The sequence below is a fragment of the Stegodyphus dumicola genome, chromosome 8, assembly GCF_044657685.1.
Source record: "Stegodyphus dumicola isolate Sdum_Otavi_A_Nest chromosome 8, ASM4465768v1".
NCBI lineage: Eukaryota > Metazoa > Arthropoda > Arachnida > Araneae > Eresidae > Stegodyphus > Stegodyphus dumicola.
Genome location: NC_140775.1, coordinates 174,611,744 through 174,633,767, shown reverse-complemented (window position 1 = coordinate 174,633,767; position 22,024 = coordinate 174,611,744). Strand labels below are relative to the sequence as shown.

The window sequence follows — 22,024 nt, the reverse complement described above, 5'->3', positions numbered from 1 at the left end:
AAAACTGGAGATTATGGGGTTCCGAAAATCCACATTTGTGTGAAGAGAAAGCACTGCATTCGCCTAAAGTTACTGCATGGACTGCGGTATGCACCAGAGGCATTATCAGACCTTTTTTCGTACGAGAAATGATAACTACTGAACGTTACGTTACAATTTTGGAACAATTTGTCAGCGCTCAAATAGCATTGGATGATCGACCAGGTATCGACTGACTGGTTCATGCAAGAGGGGGTTCGACCACATCGAACAGATAAAGTTTTTCGCTTTCTTCATGAATACTTTGGGAATAGAGAAATTGCATTAGATTATCCACAATTTACTGACACAGGAATAGCTTGGCCTCCATATTCTCCCGATCTGAGTACTTGTGACTTTGTAATTTCCACAAAGTCACAAGTGGCATTGTGGGGTGCATTGAAAAACACTCTATCAAAACAATCCCACTACTCTAGATGAGCTTGAATCGTTGATTGGTGTTGCATGTGATTCCATTTCCGCTGAGACATTGCAAGACATTATGTCAAATTTCATTGTTCATTTATGCCACCTCATTGTTTCAAATGGTGAACGTTTTGAAAAAATTGTATTTTGATTGCAAAGGCTGCTTCACTTTATTGTTTTCTTCTTCTTTTTCTCTTTTTTTTTGGGGGGGGGGACTCCTTTCAGGGAAAGAGTTTTTAGCGCAGAGCGCCATCTGTTAATGATTTTCGTAACTAAATTTTCTAAACTTTTTACACCATTTTTACAGTTTTGCTAATAAACATACAGTTTACCGCATAATTCTATCAATCTTTGTTGTAGAGATATTTAATTTTGAAATCAGGGCTTATTCGCTGATCACCCTGTAGTAATGCTATAATAAAAAAAAAATCTTTGTTAGAATTGTCCAGATGACCCACTAAAAGATCACATTTATTCCATAGCATGTTCCAAATACATGTTAATGTTCTCAGCCTGATAATGTTCTAGTTAATATATCTATGTTGTTCTAATTTTGTTTAAAAGGTATTACTCTCCCATAAAGTAAAAAACCACCTGGATATCATCTGCCATCAACCTGTAATATTATGGTATGATTCTAGTATTTTGGATAAGAGCTCGGTATTTCTTTCCTTCTTTATTTTGCAATAGAAGGTATTTTGGCAAAAGAATAAAACAATGTAAGTAACTTTAACTTGCACATTTTTTTTATCTATTTAACTTGAGCACTCAGAACTGCTACATTTCTGAATGCTCAAGTGGTAGAGTTCTTTATTAATTAGATATTAAATAGTCATCCAAAATAATAGTAATCCATACAGAGTCATCCATAATGTATACATTAAGCGATAAAAATAGAGAGCCGAATAATCGTCAAATAAACATGTGATTACGTGTCAAAAATCGTTGTCATAGAAACAGACAATAAAAACTAGTTGAGAATATTACTGATTGATCACCACGAGAGAAAAAAAAAAAAAAAAAAAAAAAAAAAAGCACTTTTTCACACTTGCATTGCTGTTTGTGACCAAGTATTTATTGAGTAAATGGTACATCTTAAACAAACATTGTTTAAAGTGCATTTTCTCCTTAAATTTATGAATATGTTGCATTTTTTATTTATTTATTATTTACATAATTAATAGCAGTTACATAAAATTGAATATTTCCTTCTAGAATGTTAATATAAAAAATTTGAATATTTTTAACATCTGGTTTGTTGCATACAACTCATTACATTGTCCTAGGTGTGTCTTCATTCATGGTTAATTAACAATACTCTTTCTGTATTCTTTTTACAGGTAAGCTTTGTTGCACATCAGTCATTGCATCATCTTGCATGTGAAAATTTTTGTGCCATCCTGTGTATATATTATCAATTCTTTTGAGGACTGACATTCATTATTTGGGAAAGCACTAAGCTTTTACTACATAATAGTGAAATTTTTATATAAAATTCATATACACAATACACTGTTTAGAATAAAACTTAGTCATACTAAAATTTTTATTGCTATTCATTTTTCTTTCTGTGAAAAAATGTACATATCATATATTTCTACTCTTTTTTTTTTTTTTAATATTATACTGGCATTTCTTCAGGCAATATGACAAACACTGTGCAAAGCTGTGTATGTCATTAAACTGAAACTTAATTAATTCACCTACTTAAGTTAGTATCTGGCTAAAGTGCAGAATCGCCCACTTATTTGTTTGGTGCTTTTTACAAGAGTAAGAAGAATTGGATTTTTGTCAATTTTCTTTGACTTTTTAAGTAAAAATAGGTCGATGTGTACATAGATAAAGTCAAGAGTGTGTGCAATGCAATTTTTGTGCAATTCTGGGATGTTTTTTTAAGTGAAAATAGGTTGACGTGTACATGGATACCGAGTATGTGCAATTCTTAAAAACGCGCCAAGCAGTGGGCGATTCTACACTCTCCCCTAATATCTTGTGTACATATTTATACATTCTAATGGTGAACCTGCTATTTCACCTTTAATTTTGTTTTCTTCTTTCTACTTTTCTATCGACTGTTCTTGAGTTATTATATCATGAATATCTCAGTAGGATAAAATCCTATATCCTTCATAATTTTCACATTTTCTTCACTTACATATTTTCAAACCTTCAAATCATATAAATAATTTCAACAAGACCTGTTTATTTCTCATCATAACTTATGAGCTTCCTGCTACCAGTCATCAGCTTTTTCAAACAAGAACTAGCAATATTTTAACTTCATTATAAGCCTCAATGCATCAAAAGTGTTGAGTTCTTTCAAAAAGATTATACAGTACAAAGTCTGAAATCCGGACGTCCATTATCCGGAATGATCTAAAATCCAGACCGCAAAGCCACAAACATTTTTTTCTTTTATTAATGCTTTACACATGCGCACTTGATTTTTCTTTCCATAATAAAACATGTGGAGATTTTCACTTAAAAATTCCGATTCTTAATTTCACTTAGGCACTAAATAAAATACCTCATTATGGAAAAACAATCTTGTAAGCATAAATTTGTGAGATTAATAATTTGGCTTCGTAGCTGAGTATCTACTTGGCATACATCTCAAACCGAAACATTCACCTATTTTATATCCCTGACGACGACCTGGCGAGTCATTATTTATTATAATTTGCTTTCATGACCGCATGTTTATCAGTACGTGACAGTTTCAGTAATAACTCATGCCAATGCCAATGATTAAAAGTTACAGAGTGCCTATGATCCAAAAAGTAATAACTCATGCTGTGATGTCTAAACTTTTTTTATATTAGTAATTTAATAACAAGAGTATGGCAACCTTTTATGCTAACATTACACTTGGCGATGATTATAGATTTTTAAATGCTCTAAGAAATGTTGACAATGAAAAATTCAACGAATGATGAATGTTGATGATGAAAAATTCAACAAAAATTTCTTTTCATATGCTAAAAATAGATTTTTGTTAATGAAACTCATAGGCCAAAAGATTACATTTGGTGCTATTTTAATTAAGAATAATTGATATGTTATTCACCATAAACCCAGAAGCGGCAGCAGAATATGCCAGCACTGGACGGCAGAATTTAGGGAAGACTAAATTTTTGGAATTTGGGGAAGCACTGAGCGGCAAAATTAAGGGATGAGAAGTTTTTATGATTTAGGGAAAGCAATGGGATCCAAAGTTTAGGCACGGTGAAAATTTAGAACTTAGGAAAGAGCTTTGTAGCAGAATTTAGGACCCATAGAGATTGCACCAGGCGGTATCGAGTGCCGGACCTAGATAAAGCCTTAAGTATATGTGGGAGTTTATTCATCTAGGACTCGGATTAGTTTGAAGCATATGCAAGAAATAAACGTAGGTATAGTAAATAACTAAACTAATACAATTCAGGCCTTATTCAGTATGTAATAGGAGCAAGACAAGATTTAGCGAAACAACTTGGCTTTTGTTGCCAATCTTGTGATACAACACCAATAATGTATAATGGACGCTATTAAACTAGGCTAAAATTAACTTTACTGATTCTAAGGCATTTCAATTAATGTAAGAGACTGTGCTGCTCCCTGGTTTTCTAATTTGATCGAGCTTATTATTTTTTGTAGATTGTTATTATTATGGCAAGTTTATAAAAACTAAGCTTGAACTTTCAATTCTGGAGTTGCCAAAGGATCTACAAAGCAAAACCATGTTTCGATATCCATTAAACAAAAGGTGGAATTGCTGCAAAAAAAAATGGATAAAGCCATATCCGTCTCAAAATTATGCAAGGAGTATGGCATTGGAAAGTCCACTGTATATGACACAACAAAAAGGAACCTTCTGAATTTTTTGTCGTAGCATCTCAAACAACTTGCATTGAAAGAAATGTTTAATAAAGTAAACAAATAAATATTAAGCTTTTTTTTTGTAAATTTTGATACCTTTTAGATCATATTTGTTCTTTATTTCATAAATTACGATTTCATATTTTTAATTGTATAATTTCTGTATTACCAGATTTAAATTGATGATCTGTTATCCGGAAAAATCCCAAATCCAGAATCGCCGAAGTCCCGACCAGTCCGGATTTCGGACTTTGTACTGTAGTACTTTCGTCTTCTTTAGATTTGAATATCAAAGTCTAAGAACTGTTTTGAAGGGCAATGCATGGATAAACAGGAATTTAATTATATGAGAAAATTCAGTAATTAAAACTCATATGTATGCATAACATGAGAATTAACCCCAAGAATGTTAACTTAAAGTTAATTACAGATCTTTATTTGGGTAAGTAGAAATATTATTTATTTTCTTTTCTGTTTTTCCACCTTTTTTATGTTAAGCATCTTTTCCTGTATTTTTAGGAGGGGGTATATTTGTGAAATTTATAAATATGGTAGCAATAATTCATGATGTTTTAAATGGCTGTGTATTTAATTTTTTTACCTTGTCGTACTTTTCTAAATTTTCTTAAATTCCAAACATTTTTCCAAATTCTATACTCTTCTTACCTTTTTTCAACTTGAATTTTTCTTTTTATAATTAAAAAAAGGGGGATGAGAAGGAATGTAATCTTTTAAGTATCATATTAGAGAATTTGTAAATGCGAAATTAATCTACTATATTAATATGCTAATGTTAATAAGAGTGTTCTTAAAATTCTTAAGCACTGTTTTAGTTACCATAAAACTATTGAATTTTGTTGATAGTAATTAAATATGACAAACTAACCTTATTTTCTATTTACACATTTTGTTGTCACATGTTCTCAATAAGCATTTTAATGAGATTGTTACTTAATCAAACTTGAGCTTAATACTGTAAATGTTTAAGTGCATGTGTGTGTACACACATATCCATAAGAAAAGAAATTCGTAATAATCTTTGGTCCATTAGGAAAAATATTTCATATTCATAATTTGAATATTTCATGTACAAGTATGTATGTTAATGTTACAGCCAAAGCCCAAAGTCTGCCAGTTCCCGAATTAACCGACCAAATCGCAAAACAGCCAATATCGCCTCACAATGACCGGCCAATGTCCGATCTTTTCTTGATTTCGGGGTTTGGCCATCCAGTTCGCGAAATGGCATGGAGCGATCGGCCAAAGTCAGAAGAAAAAGGTCATGAGCAAATTTTGGGTGTTTGTATACCGTAATGCTAATGATAATCACATTATAGCTGCCACAGAGGAGTCCCTCTTGGGTGGATTTAAATTATTGCAAGACAATTAAATTTTACTTGTTAATTAAAAAAAATTACACGACACAACACATCTAGTATAGCGGAAAATATTTTTTTTTTTTTTTTTTTTGCATATTTTGTGAATAAACAAAGTAAGATCAGCCCTCCAGTTTTATTTCAAAAAATCATTTTATGTGTTAAAATATTAGTTAAGTTCAATTAATAAATTTGAAATTTTGGTAATTTTTTAAATATGATGTTCCCATTTGGGAACAATGGTCCTTAAACATTAAGAAGCATCTGAGCACAAGATTCTTTGTTAGCTGCAAAACTGCAAATGGGTGCGGTTTTGCACCTGAGGATGGTGGTTCGGTAAAACCATCGAAACTAGTCCTGTGAAAATTTTGAAAATATAACACTGATTTTTGTTGTTTGACTTCTGAATTAGTATTTGTTCCGCGTGTTTATTGGGTCTTAAATTTGAAGCTACTCGTTTTCGAATTATACAAGATACGTATGTACGCACAGACGCCACAAAAAATTCTCTTTAGAATTCATTTTAAATCAGTCTTATAATTTTGGGGGGGAAAAAGAGTCCTTACGTACAGATGTCATGCAAAAAGTTTGTTAAATTGCATTCGATAGCGGTGAAAATGGGTATTTTCATTGAAATATGATGCCTGAAACTTTTCGCAATGACAATACTTCCTTTTTACTTTGTACAAGGAAGTAAAAAAGAACTGGTAACATTATATCAGTTGACTGCAACATTCAGTCAAATGTGAACTATGCATAAACAAGTATGTAAGAGATATGGAAGATTTAAAACAAACACATGTAAAATGATATATATGAGGAATAAAGTGACTAATGAATTAAAATCAATGAAACAATATATGTAATATTTATTATCTTACTCCAAATATAAACTTTGCTTTGACAGTATGTGGTACATGTCTTATAGTTAATGAAATTCTTGTGTTTCTTTTTAGTTCACATCCAACTGGATTATTACAAGCATTTAAATTCTTTATTTTGTTATTAATTATATCCACTTCTCTCTCCTGTATTCCATGAAGGTACTTGTGATATAAATCATGCTGAACTACAAGAAGACTGCACCTTTCTAAAAGCAATGATCCAACATAATTGCTTTCTGTTTCCTAGAAAAAAATAAGTAACAATCTACAAGTCATTTTTTAAACTACAGTTATGTGTTGATATAGGTATTCATTTTTTAAATTCTACTGATGTAAAATTATTAAATTATTAAACCTTATTTCATTGGGTACTTTTATTTCTTAAAAAAATTCTTTATACTTAAAAGCCATTCATTTTATAAGCCTTCAAAGAGTTGGCATGCAGTAGGGAGGGAGAAAATAGCTTATAAAGAGTTTGGGGCAATTTGAGCACAAGAAAAATTAACGGAAATGGTATAAGTCTTTTTTAATTAATCAGTAAGCAATCTGAAATTCTCACATTAAACTGAGGGTAATTATTATTATGACCTGGAAGTGACACTCGCGTAAAAAATTAGTTACTTTTATTTATCGTCATTTTAGATGCCGTAATTTGTGCTCGTAATTATTATGCTCTAATTCGTAAAAGCATAAATACAAACAGATGTTACATTTCAAAATGATCTACCTATTTTTTTAAGAGTGATGATAATGACTGAAGATTATGTTACTGATGTTAGATTAACAATGATGAAGTTATCTTATTTCTCAGTACAGGGGATAATATTACCTTATTAGTATTGGTTGATAAAAATTTTGATTTGAACATTAATGGCTAAAGAATAAGTTTGACTTTTGCGGTTGTGAAGTTTTATGCTTCATCTGTATTATACGACAATCATATAAATAGCCTTTAGTTTGGATAAAGTGCATTTCAAAAGAAAGATTTATTGCACACATTTATTAATTTTAGATTAGAATGAAGAATATTCAACTTAAAAACAAAATGTAATATAAAGTAGAAATTTTATGTTTCATAAGTTTACTTAAAAAATGCTAGGACAAAAATTAAGACCTGTATTAACTGCCGCGTCTTCACCATATCAAATTTATCTAGTAGTTCTATCATTATCATCACCAAAAATATTACTCAAGATACTAATGCTAATGAAGATGCACCACATGAGATGGCCAACATTTTCCTCATAAGGAAAGAAAGACAACTACAATCATGGCAATCTACAGACAACCATGCCTTTTCCAGGATTCAAACCTGAACGCAGCATATAACAGCCAATTCAACTAACCAATATACTGATTAGGTTAGTGTCTTCTAGAAATATTAAACTCTACATGAAGCAAAGTACAAAAAAGTAATAATAATTAAATAAATGATGTTCATATTTTTAAATCATGTGAAAAAATAAAAAGTATTAATATAAAAGATTTTCTCCCTTTTAAGAGCAGAAAATATAAAATTTAGAACTTACTGTCTTAGAATGTTCTAAAACATTAATTTTCTCATAATAATCTAATATAGTATGTGATCCAAGATTAATTGTTGCAATTGTAGGATAAAAGAGAGGTCCATCTTCATGAGGCTGAAATAAAATATAAAATTAGATCCATGTTATTTACAGAAATTTGCTCTGTACTTTCATTTTAATCATACAATAAAAATAACTTGCATAATATATACACATTACTATTACTTCAGATATAATTTTTGCTGCTTTTCTCATCCATTTAGGTTAATTAGATTTGTTGATTTGTATAGTTTAGAATTTATATAGTTTATATATGTTTCAGACTGAACCGTAACTCTGTGAATTTAACCAATATTTTATAATATTATTGAAAAAAACTTTGCATTGATTTTAAGGTACTATAAATATTATATTACAGTTTTGTTCATTATCTTGGACAAAATCAGTAAAATTCTTATCAGACAAACTAGGTAGTTATTATTTTTTAATATTTTCAATATCAGTAAATGAAAAGATTTTTAAAAGGTATATATTATATATATTTAAAAATTAGCTTATTTATGAATTAATATTCCTAATTATTATCACCGACCTTCTTTACTCAACAAGAAAAAAGTTTTGAAACTAATTAAGAATTAATTACAAAATGGAAAAATAAAATACACTGCTGGCCATTAAATTTGCAACACCATGAAGGAAAGCAAATACAAAAAAGATATTTATTGTACATAAAACAGTATGGCATGAAGACAAAATATTTAAATTTATAGGCAGTTTGGGGGTTTAGAGAAGTGCAAAATTAGTAGAAACAGCTGCCATAACTGGCAGCTAAAACAGCCTTTACTCAGTTAGGGCTTGGATGACAGGAAACGGGCAACTCATTCCATGCTGCTTCAAGTCTATGCCCCACTTCTTCAACTGCATTAGAGAGGTGGCAGGCCAGTCTCTCAGCAACCCATGACCAGATGTTTTCAATGGGTGACAGATCTGGAGACCATACAGGCCAGGGTAACAACTGAGTATCCATGTGTATCGGAGGAAGGTCAGAACACGATGTACAACATTTGGTCTTGCACTATCTTGTTGGAAGATAGTGTTTGGTAGGCCTCAAATATAGGGCACAACCACAGAAAGTAAAAAACCGGAAATTTACCAAGCTGCGTTCAAATTATGGTCAATCCAAACTCAACAACAAACAAAATCAAATGTGCACATCATGTACCCAATGACTGCTCAAACCATCATACCAGGTACAGGGCCCCCAGGCTGATATGATGCAAGAAGGTGATGTGCGGTCTCCTTGGAGCCTCCAGACATGTATATGGCCATCAGAATATTACACAAAGAACCGAGACTCGTCTGAAAAGACGACATTGTGTCACTCCTGTTTTGTTTTGTTTTTTATACGGGTGCAGCCCTTCCGCCTGGTTTGTTGAGCCTTATGAAGGAAAGCGGGCGCAACCCTTGCAACAACAAACGACACGAGCTGGCCATGTCCAAATAAAAACAAAATCAATTTAGCAGCTTAACAAGAAAAAGAAAAAAAAATTAGGTTAGTAAACTAAAAAGAATAACACGGCACATAAACACACAAAAACATTTAAGCTGTCCCTTCACCTTTGCACACAAAGTCTTTCTCTCCCTTTAAGGGTAGTTTCATAAATTGAATGCTTTCAGTATGTTAGTTCGATCAATTAGAGATACCGATCACATGTTTATGAGAAATGATGAAAATGTGTCACTCCTGTATCCAACTTTGTCCTTTGGCACACCAGAGTCGCCGTCTCTCTCGGAGTTGCATTGTCAAGGGAAGGCGAAATATGGTCGACGTGCTGATAGTCCATGCTGCTGCAAATGTCAACGCACCATACGAGCTGATACTGGGCATATTGCAAACATGCCCATTTCCTGACTAATAGAAGGTGATATTGTTTTGCAGGCTGACCTCGCAATATGTCTGTCCTCTCGAACATTAGTCATGGGAGGGTGTTGAGACTCTGCATGCCATTCAGTATTACCTTCCTCAAACCCTCGATTCCATATTCACATGACAGTGGTTGGATGTCGACCAGTGCGATGGGTGATATCACGGAATTATAATCCACACACTCGATAGGCAACAATCCTGCCACTATCAAATTCCAACACTTGCACAAAAATTCGAATATTTATACTGATGCCCTATCTTCACTTCAGGCACTCGCCCAATCAGGTCATAAAAATCTACTGATTAATGAAATAAAAGACTTGTTTAAAAAGGCTGAAAGAAAACATATTGTTAAATTACACTGGGTAAAAGCACACAGTGGAATTGTCGTAAATCAAAGAACAGACTTGGGACTTGCTAAAATGCCGGCACTTGGGGATGGGACCGATTATTTTGATATCCAAGATTCAAGAAAAATGAAGAAACTGTTGAATTCGGACAGATGATTAAGTGTTCGTTTAATGGCCAACATGTTAAACATTCCGAAAGCTCAAGTCCATGAAATCGTTACGAACCATATTGGCATGCAGAAGGTGTACACAAAAATGGTACTAAAAGTGCTCACTGATGACCAAAAGTCACGATGCGTTGAAACGTGCCAGAAAAACCTCGACATGAGCAAACGTCATCAAAAATTTTTGGACAACATCATTACAGGTGACGAGACTTGGGTATTTGAATATGACTTGGAGACCAAAAGGCAGTCATTGGAGTGGCACATACCCTCATCCCCTCGCCCGAAGAAAGCTAGGATGAGCAAATCAAAGATCAAGATCATGCTCCTTGTGTTTTTTGACATCCACGGACTGGTTCATCATGAGTTTGTAGAACCTGGAACCACTGTGAACCCCAAATTTTATGTGGAATTCCTCAAAAGATTGAAACGCAGGGTTCAACACATCCGGCCGGACATTGCAGACAACTGGAAGTTGTACCATGATAATGCGTCGGCCCACAGTGCCTTCATGGTCACCGACTACCTGGTCAAAGCAGGGGTGTCAATGATCCCCCAGCCCCTGTACGGCCCGGACTTGGCTGCCCCCCTTCCCGACTTTTTTCTGTTTCCATGCCTTAAAAGGCAAGCATTTTGGAACAGTGGATGGGGTCAAAGCAGCTTGCACCACAGCATTAAAGGAGGGAGGAGGAGGGCTACAGTGGCGTATTCAAGAGCTGAAGTCCAACTGAAGCCAATGTATCAATGCAAAAAGACAGTATTTTGAAGATTTTTAAACACTTCTAACGATAAATTCAATAAATAATTTTTTAATAGACTTACTGACATTACTTCCAGGACAGACCTTGTATTCATATGCAATAAAATTAATTATCATCATAAAGATGCATATTATTATCTAAAACTGTGTGTGGAGGTATAGTACGGCTATAATTTAATAAGATCACTCAAAAAATAAAAATGTTGCTTAATTTTTATTAAAAAATTTTTCACTATTAACTGAATGCTATTCTTTTAATAATTTACAGATTATAATTATTTTTATACTATTGTACATACCATGATACCTTGTCCAGGAAGATACTCATTTACTAATACATGATTCGGAACTTTATCTTCAAATATATTAAGATCTTTAACTTTTTTCACGTAATCTTTCAGCCACTACAGAAAAGAAATTTTAATAAATTATGTGAGAAATACTGCAATATAAACAATAAAAAATATTAATTATTTCAAACAAAACAAATTATGCATTTTTTTTTAATTTAATGCAACAACAATTAGTAAAAGTATTGTTTAAAGCAAATTTAAAATTAAAATATTTGCAAAGATTGTCTGCAACAGTAAGTAATGTAGCAGTTAGTCTTTTCAATCCTATTAATATAGTTGTTGAAAACAAATTTTTTTTTAGTTTGAACTTACCATCTCTTAACATCTTCTGAATTAGCAAGATGCATTAGAGTAAAATAATTTTCCATTGAAACTGAATCTAAAACCTGCATCTCTTAAATACAGATACACTCATAATGTATTATTATTACTACAAGTTACATCTACATATCATTATATCATCAGTTAAATCATGAAATTGAATTATCATGTAATGATATATTCGAAGCTGAAATTTATTTTATTTTATTTTATTTATTTTTTTTTTTTTAAATCACTGGAAATGGAATATATGTTTGCCTGACTTCATTTGGAATGCAACCAGTAACTTTTCAAAGTTGAAAATGTTTAAAGCATTAAATTGCAGTTGTTTATAATTTTGTTAATGCTATAATTTAAGTAAGATGATTATATTCACTTACTTATAATGAAGTTAAAGAAATGAGCTTTTCTGCATGCCTTACAGCTAACTTGTCACCTTCAGAAATTCAGTTTTCCTCTTTCTTTTTTTTTTAATTATGATAATACTATTTTTATGTTTACAGTTTAGACATTTTTCAGACATTTTAAAATTTGCATTACTTCGTATTATTTTACACTGTAAAAATTATACACATGTTTCAATACTAAAGAAGTATAAAACTATTATTATTCTTATTTTTAATAAAGCAAATTAATCTGAACTTCTCATGATGATCACCCCAGAGACACTTCTGAAAGTGACTAATATTTATGACAATTAAATAAACATAAAGATGACCGTCACTGCTTGAAGACTAAAATCATCTTCAAACTATGACAGTTATTTTAGAGAGAGTTTACTGTATTATGGAATTCTCATATGTGTTGTTCACAAATGGTAATAGGTTCAAACATGAATTTTGCCTCTGTTCCCCCCTTCCTTTTTTGTTTCACAGATCATTTTATGCAGTTGAATCATTTTTACACCTATCAACTCCAAGTGGTTAAGACCATTGAATACTAGAAGTTCAACCTGAGTTTGATCCCAGGCAAGTGGGCTGGCTGCATAATTGGTTTTCATGTTTTTTTCCATATGTAACATGAACATGAGGAAAGTCCTTAGAAAAGGACTCTTAGACAGTCCTCCATGGCGACATCCTTCTTGTTATGCAGATAGCCCTTGTGCACTTTGCTATATTCAGATAACCTATCCTAACCATCTAATTTTACTTTTAATTTTGTACATTAGTCATCTTTTTTTAAATACATCTGTAAGATATGATATTTATTGAAAAAGTGTCTAACTTATTATTCAGACTGCCCCTCCTAATACCCCACAGTGAACAGTACTCTATAAACAGCAGCTGTACTTCCTGGCCATACCTTGCAAAAGTAATCTTTTAATTGACATAACTAATGGAAGTGCTAAAACCATCAGTATGACATGATATGCCAAAAAATAAATACTAAGGAAAATATGGACCCACTTGCACAATAAAACTGTATATTTTATATGTAATAAGTAATAATCTAAAAAAATGTAGATTTTTTCTTCAAGGCTACAAAATTTATCAGAATCAAAATTCCATTAAGTGTCAAGTTGTAGAAAGAAATAAGAAAGACTATAATTATTTACATAAAAACATAAGTATTTTTTCTGTATGTGTTAGAAATACTTAATAGTAAAAAAGAGAAAACATTATCATTATTTATTTTCAATTTTCTTTCTCCCTGGAAAATTTTTTTTAAAAAATTAAAATGTTTTCATACTTTATTAATTTAAGCTAAAAGTAAGTTGTTTAGAAGTTAAATCACCAAATTAAACACTAAATAGCTCAAATTATTTTAATTTAATGTCTGCCTGAAAATTTAATCTGAACTATAATATAAAGCCAACAGAAATTTCTTGTATCAACCTATAGATTTTAATAATTAGAAAATAAGTATAAATTTGAATTTTTCCTTTAAATTATTATCATTATTTATGCATGTTTTAATTAATATTTAATAATTAAAATTTAATATTTAATTGTTAAAACTTTTCATTTTGTAAAAAAGGGGAATATAATACATATTTTATAAATAAAACTCAATAAATAAATTCTTACAAATAAAGATAGAAACCAATAGAATGAATGTTAAAAATAGCACAAAACAGAAAGTCTTACGACTTGATAATCATTAGATTCGTAGTTCAGTACTCTAATTATCTTAAGAGAAAGCGAGCGAGGGGTTAAAAGTAAATTATTCTCTAAGCAGAAATACTCTGGCAATATAATAACTTTCTTATATATATTCTATATTCTTTTAAATTTGAGGTTATAGAAATAAAAAAGTATAAGTCATAAAAGTCTTTCATTACTTTTTTTTTCGTTTAAAAATTTTATCCGCATATAGAAAGAATTTTTTTAGATTTTATATGAAACTTCAGAATAATCCTCCAATAAGTGATAATTCTCTTTTCTATATATTTTATATTAAAACTATATACTGGTTTTTTTCTTTAAAAGAATGCTATTGTATATACTGTATACACAATGAATGTAATATTTTAAAGAACAGCTCTTTCTTAGTTACTAAAAAAAAAAACTATTAGTACTTTAAGAAGGAAAGTTACATCTTCATTATAAAAATCCTCATACTTTATTTAAAAAAATATTTTTATTTTTAAGAAGGTTTTGCAAGATTTGGATCCTCTTAAGTATATCTTGATTTACATTAATACAGATAGACTGAATTTCTTTAAAAACATCTAAATGATAATATTAGAAACATTTTTTCTTAATTAGTAAAATATAATGTCAAAAATATGATATACACTCATATCCACAGACGAAAGTGAGAAAGAGATTTGGTTTTTTGAACAATGGTGTTATAAATGATTTTTCTTAACAGATAAAGTGATATGCCCCCCCTCCTCCCAAAAAAGTATGAATGTAACAATTTGTATGAAAATAACTAGCTTGCATGGCTACCCACATAAAATGGTTATTGTAAAAAAGAAAGATATATTTACTGCATTTATTGTTTTTAAATCACGTAGTTTGTTAATCAATAATGGATAGATTAAATTTGAAATAAAATTTAAATATCTTATGCTTAGCCAAATGACAAACAACACAATGGTGTATGGAAGAAAAAAATATTTTATTTTAAGCAGTTGTAGCACAGTTTTGTTAAATCATTGGTTTTCTGATTAAATTTGAAAGATAAATTCTAATACTCTGCTGAGTGGCAACACACTTCTTTTAAATCAGAGTTTTTTTATTAAATTTTAAACTTAAACATCGTGTGTTTTGCCAAGTGGCAACAGATTGCTTTTAAACTGCTGAATCTGTTAATCAAAAACTCATCATATTTGCACAAAATATAATGTAAAGAACTAAGGAATTCAAAATTCAGGTTTTGTTGTGTCCCTGTTCAACAGATGAATTATGCGAGTTCCAAATTGGGTGGCTCCAGGTACTCACATTATTTTTACAGTATGACAAACATACTTACACATGTACAGATTCTTCATTATTTAATATTAAAGATATGTCAACTTATTTGAATATTTTGGAATTTCCCTTCTGTACTAGTGGTCTTTTTAAAAATCTTCTGCAGCCCACAGATTTGGTATTATAATAATTAACAATATCAATTTACCTTGCAAAAAATATTAGAAAGTTAGGATAGCCTTCATCTCACTTAAATTTAAAATACTATTTTAAATCTCTGCAGAGTAGCTTTGGAACTGTTCTGTTATCAGGACCAGACCCAAAAATGTATATATCTATGCATGTATGTGTTCATATATATATATGTAAGCATGAATATATGTGTGTGCCTACATATACCCATATATGCACATACATTTCTGAACCTGATCCCAATAACAGGACAGTACCGTAGGTTTTAACACTTAATTACAGTTTAATCTTAAGTATGGTGAGTTTGTTCAATTTTGTTTGTGTATAATGGAAAACAGATATTTTATGTCTGATACAGAAATTAAAGTTTACCTCCGGTAATTCTTCTTCTATCATTCCTTTAGGATGCGGAAGTCCTCCTACCAAAAATAGATGAATAAATAAGAAAATAAAATATAAAATTAATTTTGCTTCAGTGTAAAATATTGTTGTTTTACTTGTAAAACTTCTGATTAACTAGCTGTTTAAAAAAAATTATCTTAAAAGAAACAAACTTTCAAACCAGTTCTAGAGAAGTTAGAGAAGTTATCAAGATTATTACTTTCCATATAGGACTAACAAAATATTTTCCAAAATCAATACAAGAATCTTTTTTTTAGGCTATGTCTCCCTCATAGTTTTGATATGTAGCATAATTTTTAGGATTTTTAAGAAGTAATTAACTAGACAGAATATTTAAAGGCCTTCTCCTAGATGGGATGCATCTGTATAAGAAATTACACATGCATTCAATTCTAAAATTTAAAGGCAGGCAATATTTTATCATGAAATATTGAATTTGAAAAGAAACTAATAGTGTTTCAACCCGAAACTTAAGCTATTTTACTAATTTGATATTCCATAATACTTTTATTTCTTTTTTGATTTCCTTTATATTCTGTTGTCATCTGAATTATGTACTGGATGACTGCAAACTTCTGTACTCTATTTGAAAATAAAACACAAGTAGTCATATTTGAAAGAGATAGATTTCTTTATGCATGATATAGTTACCACCATTTTCTCTAGAGTCTTTCCATGTTTTACAAATTTTTGGGATTTTCCTTTGTAGATATTACCATGGTTTTCTGCAAATGTTATACAATAGTTTCTGACAACCACAGAATCGAACGTTTTACTATGCAAATTATTCTACAGAGATTAGAACAGATGAAAATCTGGAGGACAAAGGTTTGGAAAATAAATGGTAGCTGGGGGATTTTCCATCTTAAATCTTTCAATTTTTATCAAAGTTTATTTATTTATTTATTTTTCAAAGTATTACTTGAATAACATAAGGCTTGGCATTGTCTTGACTGATGATGATGCCCAAACCAGACATTTTCTCTGAATTTCCACACTGAATTTGTGAATTGCTGATAGTACTGTTCACTCTAACTGGTCCACTATATGGAATCAAATAAAATTATTCTTCTGTAATTTCACCAAACAGACTGTAATACTTTTACTAGATAAAAGGCAGCGCTCGTAATGAATTCTCGTATTTTATCTGCTTGTTTTCAGTTCCTTTTTCAATGCATGTTCTTATGAAGAATCCGCTTTTCATCACCTAGTACAACTGAGTCTACAAATAGCTGTTTTAGACAGCTTCTAAAACACAAAAATGGTTGCATTCCTTTCCATAAAACAATGTGGGATCTTTGTATCAAGTTTGGAATTACTCCAGATTCTTAAAAAGATAAAATACAGATGAATTCTCAATTTTAGTTTCCTATAGATCTAGTTGTTTTTAACCTTTGGGTTGCTTTTTTGCTAAAATATGCATGATTCCATTATTTTTGCCAGAAGATTGTGCTAAGCAGGGAATCAAATATAATCCATCAACAAATGTTACATGGTCATTCCTAATGGAAGTACTACAGTCAAAAGTCTTTAATCCGGACTCGTCGGGACTTCGGCGATTCCGGATTATCGATTTTTTCGGATTATAGATCATCAGTTTAAATCTGGTAAGATGGCATGCAGAAATTATAAAACTAAAAATATGAAACCGTAATTTATAAAATAATGAGCAATTATGATCTAAAGGGTATCCAAATTTACCAAAAAAGAAGCCTAATATTTATTTGTTTACTTTATTAAACATTTCTTTTAACGCGCGGATGCGTAAAGCATACCTTACTCATAGCCGAAATTAGAAAATTGCAACCAGAAAACTATGTGATTTGTATTCGTGATATTTATAATGACGAGGAATTTGATTTAAATCATATCAACGACGGAGTACATCGAAATTAAATACTACATTTAGTAAGGAATTATAAGCCGACTAAAATAAAAACATCTGCCCTGACGATAACGATAGTGTTGACAGATCAACTTCCAGTTCATTGCGCGCCGCGACGTGCCCCCCCCCCCCGCGCAGAGCAGCGTGAAATTGATAAACAGATTTCGGAACGGTTAGATAAACAAAGGATATGCTTTTATCCATTTTTTGTAGCAATTCGTTTTTTGTTTGATGGACATCGAAACATACTTTCGTTTTCTAGATCCTTTGGGAGCTCCAGCATCGGAAATTCTATTTGACATAATCGAAAGTTCAAGCTTACTTTTAGAAAATTGCTCTTACAGTCTGCAAAAAATAATAAGCCGGATCCAATTTGAAGATTAAGGAACAACGCAATTATCAACATTAACTGAAATAGATAATTAGATAATTTTAGCTTATACCGTCCGTTATACATTAAACGCGCACGCGAAAACGTATTCTGCACTTGCGCAGATGCATATGCGCAGTCGTAAATGTCTTGCGCGCACGAGTAAAACGCCTATGCGCATGCGTCGATGCGGCGCATGCGCAGAAAGATTTTAGCTTTGAGGTCCGGATTATAGATCATTCCGGATTACGGGTGTCCGAATTAACGACTTTTGACTGTATCTGATTTTACAACTTTAAATTGACTGTCTGATAAAAGAAAGCTACATGAAAAGAGAAAAATCATCCAAACTCTTGAGCAAAAATTCTATTTTTGTGTTTTGCCCTTGAGATCAGTATTTTGTTATTTTTCAATTTTTTTATATTTGTAACTCTTTATATCTTGTATGTAATAACAATTCATATTACCCAGGTCATAAATCTTTTTGCTTTACTTAGAAATAAAATATGGTTTATATATTTTCAACCTTTGCCTGTCATATAGAGTAAATCTCTCAGTTTGTGAATGCATCATTGCCCATTTCAGTTCAAATATCTTTAAAAACCCTGTTCATTGGATTTTTTTCCCTTCTTTTTCTATAATATCTAAGACAATTTATTTACATAGAAGAAAATTTCATTTTCAGATTCAAATATTAAATTGTATTTCACTTGTTGTTTGTTCAGGTTTAATAAGTCATTATTATTATTTTCTAATTTGTAATTTTCATGGTAATGTTCTTAACATCTTCGTATTTTACATTAAAAAACCAGATTTATCAAACATTTCTACAGTTTGACTCCCTGGTGGTAAGCATTTGTTTGTATGTGAAAGAATAACATCCGATGTCTTATTGATCAAAGCTCATTCTGCAATATCGCAGTGAAGTAGATATTGTCATTTTTGTCCAGTATATCACTGATGTATTTGCCTTGTCCACGTTCTTCATAAATAAATTACCTTCAAAACCTAATATTTTTTGCAATTTACTTATAGATAAATCTATTTTATGTTCATTCAATAATTTGATAATATATCATTGTTGAGATCTTAGGATGCCAAACTTAAAGGATGGTTCATATTTCTCTACTTTTTCTTCCAAGTTGTTAAAGAAATAATCTTTCAAATAATCGTTCAACTTTGTAACTGTGTAATTTCCATCTGGGATAATGAAATCATACCACTAATATCCATCAGAGTATTTAAACACACTGTTTCTGTTATTTTCATTTATATTGTATCAAGTGAAAAACATGGCAATTCCTTGAGTGCAAAAACATGGCAAATCCCTTGAATTTTAAGTGGATAAGCTAATTCAACCATGAATTCTTATGGTTCATCTCTTGAATTTAAAACCAAATACTTCTGTATCTGACAAATGTTTTGTTGAAATCACTCAGGATTTTAGTAAAAAGATTTAAAATTTCTACAGGAAATTGATTTTTATTTCTTTCAGCTATGTATTTCATCCTGTAAAAACCACAGTTAACGGATAAAGAATTTTTTAAAAAAACTGTAATTATATATTAATTTTTGCTAATGTTTTGAGATATTTTACTATATTTTCTGAAATGCTTAATTTCATGTAATCACCAAAAGAGTCAAAATGTTCAATAAAAATATTATTTAGATGGTTATAATAACAAACCGAATGGGTTTTAGACCCTATAGATAACACCATTTTCTAATTTTTTCATTCTTTTGGGCAGTAAATCTGAACTTAAAAAACCCTTTTAAAACCTTTTTCATTTTTAGAATTATCTTTAAGTACAAGTAACTATTTTGGTAACTTTAACTGTACTAAGGACAAAACAACAAATATATGTCTTAATGTAGGAAGAAGAGATTTTCAATCTTGATTTTTATTTTTGTTTTAACATTTGATGCATCTGGATGGAATAAGAAAAATTAATACCATCAGTATCATGTACTCAATATGTAATATAATTAACAAATACTCAATGTAAATTATTGATAATCTTTTTCTCAATCTTCTGAAGCAATAGTTATTCTAAAAAAAAATTTGCTTCATAGTAATATCCTTGCTTAACATTCTATTAACTTCCATCATTCTCCCTTTTACACACACAGCAGAAAAAGGCTTTTATACAATTTGGCCATATTCAGAGGGAATTTTTTACATGCATTCTATAATTGTTTTTGTGTTTGAAGATTAGCTTAATTACTATTTTTTTTTTTTTTTTTTTTTTTCAGATCACCATTACTGCAGTCTCAAAACTTATCCTCCCAGGCTATGGTCATGAAATTTTGGATTTTTATACAAAATTCTCTGTTTTTTAATTTCAGAATATATTTGTTTCTTTTCTCTTAGAATTTTACATTTCCACTTTAACCAATGGAATAAGGAATAATTAAGATACTTTTATGCAAAAAGCATAGGAGAAGATTTTGAACAAGTCATCATTTTTTAGTGTGATCAGACACAGAATCCATTTTTCTTCAGAATCCATTTTTTTAATACAAGCTATACTTTTATGAACAGACAATAAACTAAAATTTCTGATATAAATAAATGGAATCTAGATATTAAGTTAGAATATTTATACTTATCAAAGTACAATGATTCTAGTTAATAGAACAAACAGAGGTTTACATCTTGATACTTTCATGATGCATAAAGTCTATAGAAATGTTTAAAAGAAAAATATTTAATTATTTTAGTTCATCAAAAAAAAAAAAAAAAAAAAAAAAAACCTCAAATCTTTCAAATGTTTTTGTAATTATGACATGTTGTTGTTAATATCTCATCAAAGAAAACTATTTAAGTAATACTTAAGTGTGAACCGGGACATTAAAAAGAAAAATTTCAAACAACTTTTCAATAGATGAAAAACAAAAAGAGGAAATAAAAATAATAAGAAGAGAATAAGAAATTTAAGATTAAAACATTTTAAGAAGGAAATATTACATGAAGTTAAATCTATAAAAAGAAGACTTCTCAGGTAGATAATACACAATTCACATGTCTTTTAATTAGAACATGAATTAGATTGAAAAAATAAAGGTGTTAAACTAAATGTTCAATTCACATGTCTTTTAATTAGAACATGAATTAGATTGAAAAAATAAAGGTGTTAAACTAAAAAAAATTCAGAACTGAGCTACTATATATATATATATATATATATAAAAAGAATGAGAATAAAGATTAGTTAATATTATAAATAAATATTACCCCAATTTTGTAATTTCCTATTTGATAATGTCTTCCATTTTGGTTTAGGAGAAGCATACACTTTTTCTAGAAGGTATGATTCTTCAGCTGGTGTTATGAATTGAGGAATATAATATGCAGAATCCGGCAACTAGAACAGCAGTAAAAATAAAAGTAGGTTAACAGAATGAAACGGAATTCAAATAGTAATCAATTTGCAATTTAAACTTTTGTAATATTAAATATGCAGCTTTAAAAAGGATTATTGCCTAGTGTCATATTAGTACATATTACAAGAATTTTCGTTCGATTTTATCGCATAGTTAATAAAGACAAAATTCAACATGAGCAAAAATTGGAAAGAAAGTAAGAAATGGTAAGCAAATGCAAAATTTAGTTGTAATGAAAGCTATAAGAATAACTTTGTATAGCTGGCATAGACCACTACAGTAAACATTAATGCAGATTTATCGAATTTACCTCCTTTATTTTAAAATTTCGTACATCTTTCATAACTGACAGAAAACTAGAAACTATGCAATCATGTTTACATTTTACGCCGATGTCTGTTTATACCATTTACGTCTTTTAGCCTACTGTTGAATCATGCCAGGTTATAATATTTACTCATTGGTCATT

The 22,024-nt window shown here is 30.3% G+C and overlaps 2 protein-coding genes across 9 annotated transcripts in view; one reads left to right on the top strand and one right to left on the bottom strand.

The window, feature by feature from the left end:
• The window catches only part of LOC118194837 (uncharacterized), a 21,481-nt gene extending 14,548 nt beyond the window's left edge, over nucleotides 1–6,933 (top strand). For 2 of the 8 annotated variants that reach the window (XM_035366039.2, XM_035366042.2), the window contains one exon: nucleotides 6,635–6,933. The gene's annotated coding sequence lies outside the window, so the exon portion shown is untranslated. Of the gene's footprint in view, nucleotides 1–1,730; nucleotides 4,355–4,474; nucleotides 4,745–6,634 lie in introns of all 8 variants that reach the window. The other 6 variants (XR_004759154.2, XR_015042817.1, XR_015042816.1 and 3 more) reach the window with 6 other exon arrangements.
• Nucleotides 6,524–22,024, bottom strand: LOC118194836 (putative RNA/DNA demethylase ALKBH6). The gene is made up of 6 exons (XM_035366038.1): nucleotides 21,866–22,024; nucleotides 21,407–21,536; nucleotides 15,887–15,933; nucleotides 11,589–11,693; nucleotides 8,092–8,202; nucleotides 6,524–6,805 (listed from the first exon to the last, which is right to left on the bottom strand). Exons 1-6 carry the CDS (start codon nucleotides 21,896–21,898, stop codon nucleotides 6,551–6,553), a joined length of 681 nt encoding a protein of 226 aa, XP_035221929.1. The 5' UTR covers nucleotides 21,899–22,024; the 3' UTR covers nucleotides 6,524–6,550.